The 12,482-nt window shown below is 43.7% G+C and overlaps 1 protein-coding gene across 4 annotated transcripts in view; it reads right to left on the reverse strand.

Annotated features, from left to right (window-relative positions):
• Nucleotides 1-1,581: 1,581 nt before the first annotated feature.
• The window catches only part of ST8SIA6 (ST8 alpha-N-acetyl-neuraminide alpha-2,8-sialyltransferase 6), a 118,312-nt gene continuing 107,411 nt past the window's right edge, over nt 1,582-12,482 (reverse strand). For 2 of the 4 annotated variants that reach the window (XM_056519181.1, XM_056519182.1), the window contains one exon: nt 5,661-7,114. In XM_056519181.1, coding sequence (XP_056375156.1) covers nt 6,646-7,114 — 469 coding nt within the window. In that variant the 3' untranslated portion in view covers nt 5,661-6,645. Of the gene's footprint in view, nt 2,991-5,660; nt 7,115-12,482 lie in introns of those variants that run through there. The other 2 variants (XR_008843847.1, XM_056519180.1) reach the window with 2 other exon arrangements.

A 12,482-nucleotide genomic window follows, 5' to 3' on the forward strand; every position in this document is an offset into this window, starting at 1 on the left:
CTGTGGATGAAATAACTCGTGATCTTTCCACCATATGGAAAGAGACCCAAAATTCTCTCTTACAGGCTTCATCGCGCATGAAAAAGTTTGCCGATAAGAAAAGAAGAGCTCCCCCCATTTTTTCTCCCGGAGACAAGGTATGGCTCTCCGCTAAATATGTCCGCTTCCGTGTCCCCAGCTACAAATTGGGCCCACGCTATCTTGGTCCTTTCAAAATCTTGTGCCAAATTAATCCTGTCTCTTACAAACTTCTTCTTCCTCCTTCTCTTCGTATTCCTAATGCCTTTCATGTCTCTCTTCTTAAACCACTCATCATCAACCGTTTCTCTCCCAAACTTGTTTCTCCCACTCCTGTTTCCGGTTCTTCGGACATCTTTTCCGTGAAAGAGATACTGGCCTCCAAAAAGGTCAGAGGAAAAACTTTTTTTTTGGTTGACTGGGAGGGCTGTGGTCCTGAAGAGAGATCCTGGGAACCTGAGGACAATATCCTAGATAAAAGTCTGGTCCTCAGGTTCTCAGGCTCCAAGAAGAGGGGGAGACCCAAGGGGGGGGGGTACTGTTACGCCGAGCGCTCCGGGTCCCCGCTCCTCCCCGGAGCGCTCGCAACATCCTCACTACGGCAGCGCCCCGGTCGGATCCACTGACCGGGTGCGCTGTGATTCCGCCTCCAGCCGGGATGCGATTCGCGATGTGGGTGGCGCCCGCTCGCGATGCGCACCCCGGCTCCCGTACCTGACTCGCTCTCCGTCAGTCCTGTCCCGGCGCGCGCGGCCCCGCTCCCTAGGGCGCGATTTAAAGGGCCACTGCGCCACTGATTGGCGCAGTGGTTCTAATTAGTGTGTTCACCTGTGCACTCCCTATGTATACCTCACTTCCCCTGCACTCCCTCGCCGGATCTTGTTGCCATCGTGCCAGTGAAAGCGTTTCCTTGTGTGTTCCTAGCCTGTGTTCCAGACCTCCTGCCGTTGCCCCTGACTACGATCCTTGCTGCCTGCCCCGACCTTCTGCTACGTCCGACCTTGCTTTTGTCTACTCCCTTGTACCGCGCCTATCTTCAGCAGTCAGAGAGGTTGAGCCGTTGCTAGTGGATACGACCTGGTTACTACCGCCGCTGCAAGACCATCCCGCTTTGCGGCGGGCTCTGGTGAAAACCAGTAGTAACTTAGAACCGGTCCACTAGCACGGTCCACGCCAATCCCTCTCTGGCACAGAGGATCCACCTCTTGCCAGCCGAATCGTGACACTAATGTTGGGAAACTATGCTACCTAATGTGGGGAAACTATGCTACCTAATGTGGGGAAACTATGCTACCTAATGTGGGGAAACTATACTACCTAATGTGGGGGAACTGCTGCCTACCTAATTTTTTTTTTGGGGGGGGGAGGGGGGTCACCATTTCACTCCTGAACCCAGGCAGCACAATGTCTTGGACCAGCTCTGCTACAACTCCCTGCATCCCCTCATAGCCTCTGGCTGTGCGGTCACGTTTGACATTGTGGTTTTGCACCAGCTGGAGAATCACAGGTTCTAAATTCATCTTAGTAAAAAGCACATAACATAAATGTTAGTTTATTTGGTGCAATATAAATATAAAACATTAGAAAATGAGTAGAAAGAGAGGTGTCGGCCTTCAAGGGTAACCTCGGCTGTGATTATGTTATTTTGAGTGAGCTACGCTAACTTGTTCTATTTGTATCCGCTAACAGGCTTCCATTGGCACTAAAGTAAGCAACTAGCTGGCACACGGTGGGTACAGAATGGCTGCTGATTGGTTGCTCTTCCTGGCACAATTCACTTCAATGTATAAAACTAGGCAAGACCAAATGTGACGAGCATCTGAGAAGCCTGGGAAATTGCATAATCCTAAATCATGACATCCGATTTACATGTACCCTTAACCCAAACATAATCCAACAACCCACCTAAAATGGGAATCCACATATTATGGCGTTTTAAAGGGTTATTAGTTCCGAACGCTGGCTGCGGGCTGCGGGGTCTTGATGTTACGGCCACACCTCTCATGATGTAATGCCATGCCCCCTCAATGCAAGTCTATGGGAGGTGGCGTGGCTGTCGCCACGCCTCCTCCCATAGACTGGCATTGAGGGGACATGCCGTGACATCACGAAGGGGTAATCCGCCCCTAGACAACTTATGCCCTATCCATAGGTCTGATGGAACCCCCGCGATCTCTCCTGCAGCACCCCTGTCATTTGGTGAACGGAGCGAGCTTCGCTCAGTGCCTGATGACTGGTGATGCAGGGGCTGGAGGACCGTGATGTCATGGCCACGCCCCCTTGTGACATCACACCCACCCCGCCCCCTCAATGCAAGTCCATGGGAGGGGGCGTGGCGGCCGTGAAGCTAGTTTCGTGCACCAGATGACATGGGGTGCTGCAGGAGAGATCGCACGGGTTCCCAGTAGCGGGACTCCCGCGACCAGACATCTTATCCCCAATCCTTTGGATCGGGGATAAGATGTCAAGGGGCGGAGTACCCCTTTAAGATCTGTCAAATCATTTTTTTTCCTCAGGATTCCTTCTTTATTCTAGCAACCTCCTTGTAAACCCCAATTTCTCGGAAGGATATGTGGAATTCCCAAAATAACCAGTGTAAACATATGGCTATGTAGAGTATTGGTGGTCACAGAGAAAGGAAGTCTTTTGGTTGCTAGGCAACGCATAAAGAACAATGTTAAACATACAGAACATGTAAGTGTCTATGACTGTATTTGCTCTCAGACTCTATTCGAGTCACAAACACGAGACATACAGAACGTTTTTAGTACATTGGTCATTGTGACTAGTGGAATGTTAGTAAAACAATTCTATATACAAATAACTTATCGCCTTACAGAATAATAAGGCGCTGACCGTATAGAAAAGAGCGAGTCCTTGTTGTCTCCATTGTTCATTTGGATTTTCAGGTTGGTTTCTTCTTTTTTTATTTTTTCAATGTCCGTTGGCTAACAAAAATACAGTTCGCGTCTCTTTAAAAGCATAAAAAATGTAAACAATTTAAGTCACAAAATTCATCATCCAAGTTCCTGAGCTTGTTTGGCACGTCAGTAAATAAATACATCTATTCATCTCATCGTACGTCAGAATAATGATAATCAACGGAAAAGCGGAAAGCGATCTGCAAAGTCACAAATAAGCACATTTCTAATGTTCTTAAAGGGGTACTCCGCCCCTGGACATCTTATCCCCTATCCTTTAAAGGGGTACTCCGCTGCTCAGCGTTTGGAACAAACTGTTCCAAACGCTGGGAGCACGTGACGTCATAGCCCCGCCCCTCATGACATCATGCCCCGCCCCCTCAATGCAAGTCTATGGGAGGGGGCGTGACAGCCATCACGCCCCCTCCCATAGACTTGCATAGAGGAGACGTGACGTCATGAGGGGCGGGGCTATGACGTCACAGATTACTGATGATCCCTGGGGGTCCCACCAGGAGGTACCTTGTGATTTCTTTATTGTTAAAGGCCTCTTCTAACAAGTAGGGATATGTTCAAAGTAGAAAACCCCTTAAAATATTATATTTATAATATATACTTTTTTATGCTTGTCATAAAGCTGTTTTTGTCTTTCAGTATAGTTTATCTACACTATTTGGGGGGTTATTGGCATGAATTTTATTTATATTATTAAAATGTGTATATTATTATTATGTGTATATTTATGACTCTGAAGTAATTTGTCAAATCATGTGTTAGGGTCCTTAAAGATGGTCTGTAAATGTAATGTAAATTGGCGCTGATCTCAATAGTTTACATAGTCTTTACAAAGATCGATCAGTCATTAGGTTAAGCCACGCAAGCTATCACTGGACTATTTATGTGGCCCTTTGTTGCAATCTACCCGGGGCAGCACATCCCCTAATGTCGATGATTTTTAAAGGGGTACTCCGATGGAAAACAATTTCTCCACAAGAAGTTATTTTCTTTTTGAATTTCTTTTCTGTCTGACCACAGTGCTCTCTGCTGACACCTCTGTCCATGTCAGGAACTGTCCAGAGCAGGAACAAATCCCCATAGCAAACCTCTCCTGCTCAGGAAAGTTCCTGACATGGACAGAGGTGTCAGCAGAGAGCACTGTGGTCAGACAGAAAAGAAATTCAAAAACAAAAGAACTTCCTGTGGAGCATACAGCAGCTGATAAGTACTGGAAGGATTAAGATTTTTTAATAGAAGTAATTTACAAATCTGTTTAACTTTCTGGCACAAGTTCATAAAAAAAAAAAATTGCTTTCCACTGAAGTACCCCTTTAAGAAGGTCAAAACAAGCTGATCCACCAATAAATGAGTGTATGCTCATACGTCTGCTGATCACTAGCCCTATAACAATATTTATAAGGCTATGTTCACATGAGAAGTATCTTACATTGAGGGTATACACAGGCATACTGCAAATTTGAATTTGAGCAGAATTACTCAGGAATGCATTGCCGTCTATGGAGACGGAGCAATTTCTAGCGGTCCTAGTGTAATGAAGAAAATTGTGTCCCTGTAGTAGTAGTTACATAGTTACATAGTTAGTACGGTCGAAAAAAGACATATGTCCATCAAGTTCAACCAGGGAATTAAGGGGTAGGGGTGTGGCGCGATATTGGGGAAGGGATGAGATTTTATATTTCTTCATAAGCATTAATCTTATTTTGTTCCAGGAATGTATCTAATCCTGTTAGTAGAATGAGACCCTTCGTACAGGGACACCCTTTCACCCTTTTCTGCTTTACAGACGGCTAATACCTAATCCTAACCCCCTAATCCCAAGCGCTGGTGAAGTGAAAAAAAACTGTGACCCATAGCCAAATGTGACCTGAGGTCAGCGCTCTCAGCCCTTCTCAAAGCTGATCGCTGTTAGGGGTCTGGGTTAGGATTAGGGGTTAGAAGTTAGGATAAGGGGTTAGGATTAGGACTAGGGGTTAGAATTAGTATTAGGGGTTAGAATTAGGATAAAGGGTTAGGATTAGGATACGGGGTTAGGATTAGGACTAGGGGTTAGAATTAGGATTAGGGGTTAGGATTAGGATAAGGGGATAGGATTAGGACTAGGGGTTAGAATTAGGATTAGGGGTTAGAATTAGGATTAGGATAAGGGGTTAGGGATAGGATTACTATAAGGGGTAAGGGATAGGATTAGGGGTTAGAATTAGGATTAGGGGTTAGGATTAGGACTGGGGTTAGAATTAGGATTAGGGGTTAGGATTAGGATAAGGGGTTAGGGTTAAGGGTTAGAATTAGGATAAGGAGTTAGGGATAGGATTAGGGGTTATAATTAGGATTAAAGGGGTACTCCGCCCCTAGACATCTTATCCCCTATCCAAAGGATAGGGGATAAGATGTCAAATCGCCGTGGTCCCGCTGCTGGGGTGCCCCGGGATCCCTGCTGCAGCACCGCGCTATCATTACAGCACAGAGGGAGTTCGCTCTGCACGTAATGATGGGCGGTACAGGGGCCGGAGCATCGTTACGTCACGGCTTCGCCCCTCATGACGTCACAGCCCCCCCCCTTCAATACAAGTCTATGGGAGGGGGCGCTGTGGTCGTCACGCCCCCTGCCATAGACTTGCATTAAGGGGACGGGCCGTGATGTCACGAGAGGCGGAGCCATGACGTAACGATGCTCCGGCCCCTGTATTGCGCGTCATTACGTGCAGAGCGAACTCTCTCTGTGCTGTAATGAGAGATCCCGGGGCTCCCCAGCAGCGGCACCGCGGCGATCTAACATCTTATCCCCTTATCCCCTATGTCTAGGGGCGGAGTACCCCTGGGTTAGGATTAGGGTCAAGATTAGGGGATACAGTTAGGATTAGGGGTTAGAATTAGGATTAGGGGTAAGGATTAGGGTTAAGATTAGGGGTTACAGTTAGGATTAGGGGTTAGAATTAGGATTAGGGGTTAGGATTAGGGTTAAGATTAGGGGTTACAGTTAGGATTAGGGGTTAGAATTAGGATTAGGGGTTAGAATTAGGGGTTAGGATTAGGAAGTGAGAGGGAGCTGGCTGTAAAGCAGAAAAGGGTGTCGCTGTGTGAAGGGCCAACTTTCCGCTACAGGGTCACCGGCCAGCATGTTCTACAAAGTAAACATATCCATATGTGAACATAGCCTTAGACCAAACTAAGTTTTCACCAGAGTTTCCCAACCAGTGTGCCTCCAGCTGTTGCAAAACTACAACTTCCCAGCATACCCGGACAGATGCTGGGAGTAGTAGTTTTGCAAAAGCTGTAGGCACACTGGTCTGAGAACTAGACCGTATTAGTAAATCTGGGTCATCATGTACAGAACGAAGTAATGTTAGGAAACATAAGTCGTTAATTGGTTTCATACGTGAGGCGCCTCAGGCGCGACTTTTCTCATCTTCCCTCACCTGTTGCAGAAAATGTGAGCCTGACACGCTGTGTTCTTTTACATGGAAAAAAAACAAGTGATTTAGTTTAAACTTTTGTTTTTGTTTCTTTCTGTCAGTCCTTGCATGCGGTAAAAAATAAATAAATAAAAAAGTTGCCCGCTTCTGTGCCATGACGTAGTGCCCGCGGTGGCCTCGTATGACCTCTTCATACCCAGAAGAAGGGAACATCATGTAACAAGAGCATTTTAGTCTCTGAATGGCACATCCCACCACTGGCACGTGAGCGTGGCTCACCTCTTCTGGCAGGCTCCTATCTGTAGCTTGAGGACCCCTTTATAATGGAGTTGCAGGACTTGATAAAATTCTTTGGGCATGGCGTGAAATCCAGGTTTCGGCAGCTGGTTGTCATAGTAATGATGGCTAATAGGTTTCCCGTTCGGGGTCTTGGAGAAAGGCCAGAATCCGTACAGTTTGACGTCCTTGCAGAGTTCTATGGCGGCGCTGGTTATCATGAATCCCGTGGAGAGCCGATAGGCCCGCACCCCCCTCCCCCTCCAAAACTGCGCCAGGCTTTTAAGATAATTGGGATGGAAAAAAATAGCTCGCTGCTTCGCCTGGTATTTCTTCAGCAGATGATGAACCTCGAAAGAGATGGCCGTGTTACTGCTGTAGGAAAAGGCAGGCAATAAGAGGAACGAGGAGCCGTAACTTGTCAGGTTCCTCAGAAAGGCTGTTTTCATCTCACTAAGCTTTCCATATCTGAAACAAAGTAAATAAAAACTTATAATAATAATAATAAATAGATAATAGAGAAGTCATAAATTGTTACATTTTGTAATCCTCCCAGTTCACTACCCCCATCATGATAAACCACCCTCTGCCTTAATTTTTTTTTTTTTTTTTTAGTTTTCTACCTTGATATTGCTCTGTATTTTCTGCTCAGTCTCACAGACTGGGAAGGGGCGTTCCCCAGCAGGTGTGACATCATCTGAAGCCATACAGGGGAGAACTTCCTCCCTCACTATGCTGCACACAGCCCAAAGCAGTTCAGTGTGAGATGAGCTATGATTGGCTAAGGCTGCACCCCCCCCCCAGCTCTCCAGACTGCATTTCCTGATTTTGGACTTCTGCCAGGCCAGCAGGAGTCCAAAGTCTGTGCAAGAGATGGGAGGGAAATGTGTTCTGGACAAGTAGGGAGACACCTAGTGGCAGCTTTTTCCAAACACAAATAAAACATAGAAAATGTCATTTTTTAAACAAAGTACATTAGAAAGATTTTTTATTTACCATAGTTTTAATGACAGTGCCCAGTTCAAGCAATAACTAAAGTAAACTGTCTGCGCTTATTTCACTCACTGGAAGACGTCCTCTAATCTGGAACCTGATAGTCCAGAAATTCTACCGGTCTCGAATTTGTAACTCATAAGACTCATTATAATTTACCAATAATAAGACACTTTTCTATGGTCACCTAATAATTCAAATCATATAGATAAAATGCCTCGTTTACAACCAATCAGATCCCAGCATTTATCTTCTCTGAGAAATCTTCAAAATAAAAAGTAGTGGCGCGGGGCAATGGGTAGGCAGTGTAGGCTGTAGTCTAGGGTAGCGCTGGGGAAGGGACAGCAATTTATACAGTGCTGCAGAATAAGTCAGCACTATATTACTATATAAGTGAATAGAATAAATAAATAAAATACAATAGTTTTTATTTCAGGTTGTGCCAGTCTAGGGACTGGTGGGAGGGGGTACAACAGGGGGCTTCATGCTGAGCTGTTACTGAGAAACCAAGTAAGGGTGGGTTCACACATACAAGGTCTGCTGCATAGTTTGTGCAGCTGATTTTGCTCCGCATTAGCTTTAATGGGTAGCAAAATCAGCTGCAGAAAATATGCAGCAAAAAATATGCAGCAGATCCTGTACATTCCTTCAAAAAGTTTTTTTGAAGGAACCTCTCCTCAAGATAGGCCATTAACATGTATCCACCACTCGGCACCCCCATGATTGACTGTGATGCCCAAAAAACAGAGATGGAAGCAGTCAGCGCTGTACATTGAGTAGTGGCCGTGCCGGGTTACTGCAGATCAGCTCTCATTGAGGTGAATGGGAGCTGATCTGCAGTAACCCAGTACGGCCACTACACAATGTATGGCGCTGTCTGCTTCCATCTCTGTTTTTTGGGCATCACAGTAAATCATGGGGGTGCCGAGTGGTGGACACATATTAATGGCCTATCTTGAGGAGAGGCCATTACTTAAAAAAAACTTTTTGAAGGAATGTACAGGATCTGCTGCATATTTATTTGCTGCATATTTTCGGCAGCTGATTTTGCTACCCATTAAAGCTAGTGGGGAGCAAAATCAGCTGCACAAACTGCACGGCAATGGCCCAGCTGATTAGCCGGGGTGCCGGTGTGTCGGACCCCCACTCATCAGATATTAATAGCTAAGACTACTTTCACACTGCCGCTGGGCTCCGCCATAAACGGCTGTTTAGTCTCTCTTTTTTGTTTTTGCCTTTAATGGCAGCTAGTGTGACGGAGCCCAACGAGAGGCATAATGGGCACAGAGGACCCCATTCACTTGAATGGGATTCTCTGATGTCCGTTATTGCGGCCGTTATTCCGCCGGAAGATAGCGGGAGAAAAAGACGTTGCAAGCACAAATGTTTCTCCCGCTATCTTGCAATGGACCCGCTACTGACGGGCAGAAGCGGAAGTGTGAAAGGAGCCTTACCCTTAAGAGCGACCATTAATGAGAGAAGTTCACTGCACAAGGTTTTATTATACACTTAAAGGGGTACTCCGGTGGAAAACCTTTTCTTTTTTTTTTTCTTTAAATCAACTGACTTCTATTAAAAAATCTTAATCCTTCCAGTACTAATTAGCTGCTGCATTTTTTTTAATAAGGATCAGGTTTTTCATAAATTTTCATAAATATATGTATTGCTGTGTATAAAATTCTGTTTACTGCCACCTCTAAGTGAAGCTTACATCCTAACGATCTTACAGCTCCCTTTAAAGGGGTACTCCAGTGGAAAACTTTTTTTTATTAATCAACTGGTGCCAGAAAGTGAAACAGATTTGTAAATGACTTCTATTAAAAAATCTTAATCCTTCCAGTACTTATTAGCTGCTGAATACTACAGAGGAAATTATTTTCTTTTTGGAACACAGAGCTCTCTGCTGACATCACAAGCACAGTGCTCTCTGCTGACATCTCTGTCCATTTTAGGAACTGTCCAGAGCAGCATATCATTTTTCTATGGGGATTTTCTCCTACTCTGGACAGTTCTTAAAATGGATAGAGATGTCAGCAGAGAGCACTGTGGTCAGGATGTCAGCAGAGAGCAATGTGTTCCAAAAAGGAAATAATTTCCTCTGTAGTATTCATCAGCTAATAAGTACTGGAAAGATTAAGATTTTTTAATAGAAGTAATTTACAAATCTGTTTCACTTTCTGGCACCAGTTGATTAATAAAAAATAAAAAAAAGTTTGCCACTGGAGTACCCCTTTAAAGGGAGCTGTAAGATCGTTAGGATGTAAGCTTCACTTAGAGGTGGCAGTAAACAGAATTTTATACACAGCAATACATATATTTATGAAAATTTATGAAAAACCTGATCCTTATTAAAAAAAATGGATTTATTTACTTTGGCAAGGGGATGCTTTTTCCCTGACTCTGAACATCAAGTGATAAAGGTGCGCTGTGAAACCGCTGCTATGGGCCCCAAAAGCGCTAACTTGTCCTTCCTCTGGCTATGGGCACCTGACGCTCTTTCATAAAAGTTATTATAAAAAGGCCCATGGCCATAGTCTGACCAGGTCAGTGGTCTAAAGCAGTGGTCTCCAACCTGCGGACCTCCAGATGTTGCAAAACTACAACTCCCAGCATGCCCGGACAGCCAACGGCTGTCCGGGCATGCTGGGAGTTGTAGTTTTGCAACATCTGGAGGTCCACAGGTTGGAGACCACTCGTCTAAAGGTATCAGTGTTGTCCAGGACTCCTGTGGTCATAGGATACTGGAAGGGAAGAGACTTTTGGACAACGACAATGTTAAAGGGGTTATCATGGAATTAAAAAAAAATATATATATATATATATTTTTATATATATATATATATATCTCAACTGGCTCCGGAAAGTTAAACAGATTTGTAAATGACTTCTATAAAAAAAAAAATCTTAATCCTTTCAGTACTTATGAGCTGCTGAAGTTGAGTTGTTCTTTTCTGTCTAAGTGCTCTCTGATGACACCTGTCTCGGGAACTGTCCAGAGTAGAAGCAAATCCCCATAGCAAACCTCTTCTACTCTGTGCAGTTCCCGAGACAAGCAGAGATGTCAGCAGAGAGCACTGTTGCCAGACAGAAAAGAACAACTCAACTTCAGCAGGTGATAATTATTGAAAGGATTAAGATTTTTTTTAATAGAAGTAATTTAGAAATCTGTTAAACTTTCTGGAGCCAGTGGATATATATATATATATATATATATATATATATATATACCAACAATAAGTCCAGCAGCACTCACGGGATCAAGTAAAAAACACAGCAGTGTTTATTAAACCATGTACAAATGCAACGTTTCAGTGATATCCACCACCTTTTTCAAGCATGGTATACAAATGTGCAAGACAAACCTTTATATGGTATCATATTAAGTTAATTACAAACTCCAATCAATATAATCAAACAAAATTCATACAGTAAAAAAGACATAATCAGTACAAGATTCATAATATAAAAAGTGCAAGTGATAACAGTGTGTTTAGAAACAACAATGGTCACCGTACATACAATAGATCATCGTTGTTATTAAAAATACAAAGTGCAGATAATAAAGACGCAGCTGTGACTACGTCTTCCAGTGATTAAAAACAACATTGCCATGGGGACAGACCACTCACCTCCTGTGTATGGACGCCGCCATTACGGCGTCTCACATGTGGTCATATGGCTCCCGGTCATGTGACGATCCCGAGCTCCGCCCCGTCATCACGTGACCGGAGCGCACACTCGCGCATGCGCACCTGCCACTTTGATGCCGAAAAAGGCATCAAGAGACCTGGCGGAGACACGGGAGCGCCCCAAGCACCAGGACCAGACTAACATCACAAGTCCCAATGTAAAAAAGTGGGTGGGAATACAGATAGTATCTAAAGAAATAAATGGTGATGTACAAAATAAATGTAGGGGCAAAAAAACATATCATAACGTTCAAAGGTCAGAGCAGGTCAGAAAAAATCATCTGTAGATGACAGGAAAACCTATCAATCATACAAAAAATTAATTGATGGTGTATCAACAAACGCATCAAAAACGCATCATGTGTATAGGGGGGAAAAAAAATTTTTGGGAAATTGTGTCAGTGAATACGTCAATGGGCACACAAATGTATATAAGTGTACAGATGTGTATCCAGAGACATCATGCCAAGGGCAAAGGGGGAAAAAATATTTGTATAACTAGAAAAGTGAGTACTAGAATGTGGAATCAAAGTTCCACATTGTGCCCAAAAATATACAAAGAGGATGTAGTATATGTGTGTATATATACATGCGTCTAAGAACCAACGGATCAAGGTTGGTGTATAGAAATAGATATAAAATGTGCAGTGAATGAGAAAATAGTGGTAATAATCGTAATGTTAATGATAAGTAAATATATTGATAATGGGTATTACGTGTCTGCGTATGTTTGAAATCCACACATGCACAACGTCCATTCATGTACACATATGGATACCAAACCTTCCTAGAAAAACTTAAAATGTTCTTGAAAGAGTATATGGTTGAATATGTGACATTGCCCCATTTTTGTACATCACACATAACTAGAGTGTAGTCACAAGGAAATCTTTTATTTTACACATGTGAGGATAACATAAAAAATTATGATAGTATATTCCATGTCGGTATCTTTGGTCTGTCCCCCGACAAGTGAAAATTTCAACATCTAAAATAGAATAGAGAAAAAGTATCAATAATATATATTACATTGTATACCATTTAGATACATTCTCAACAGTCGACATGGCCTACGCATTATATATAGCTGATGTAACAGTGAAATCTACATTCAGGCCACGTGGGCGTAACGTGTCCAGCTCATGAATCCAATA

The sequence above is a fragment of the Hyla sarda genome, chromosome 5 (assembly GCF_029499605.1).
Source record: "Hyla sarda isolate aHylSar1 chromosome 5, aHylSar1.hap1, whole genome shotgun sequence".
NCBI lineage: Eukaryota > Metazoa > Chordata > Amphibia > Anura > Hylidae > Hyla > Hyla sarda.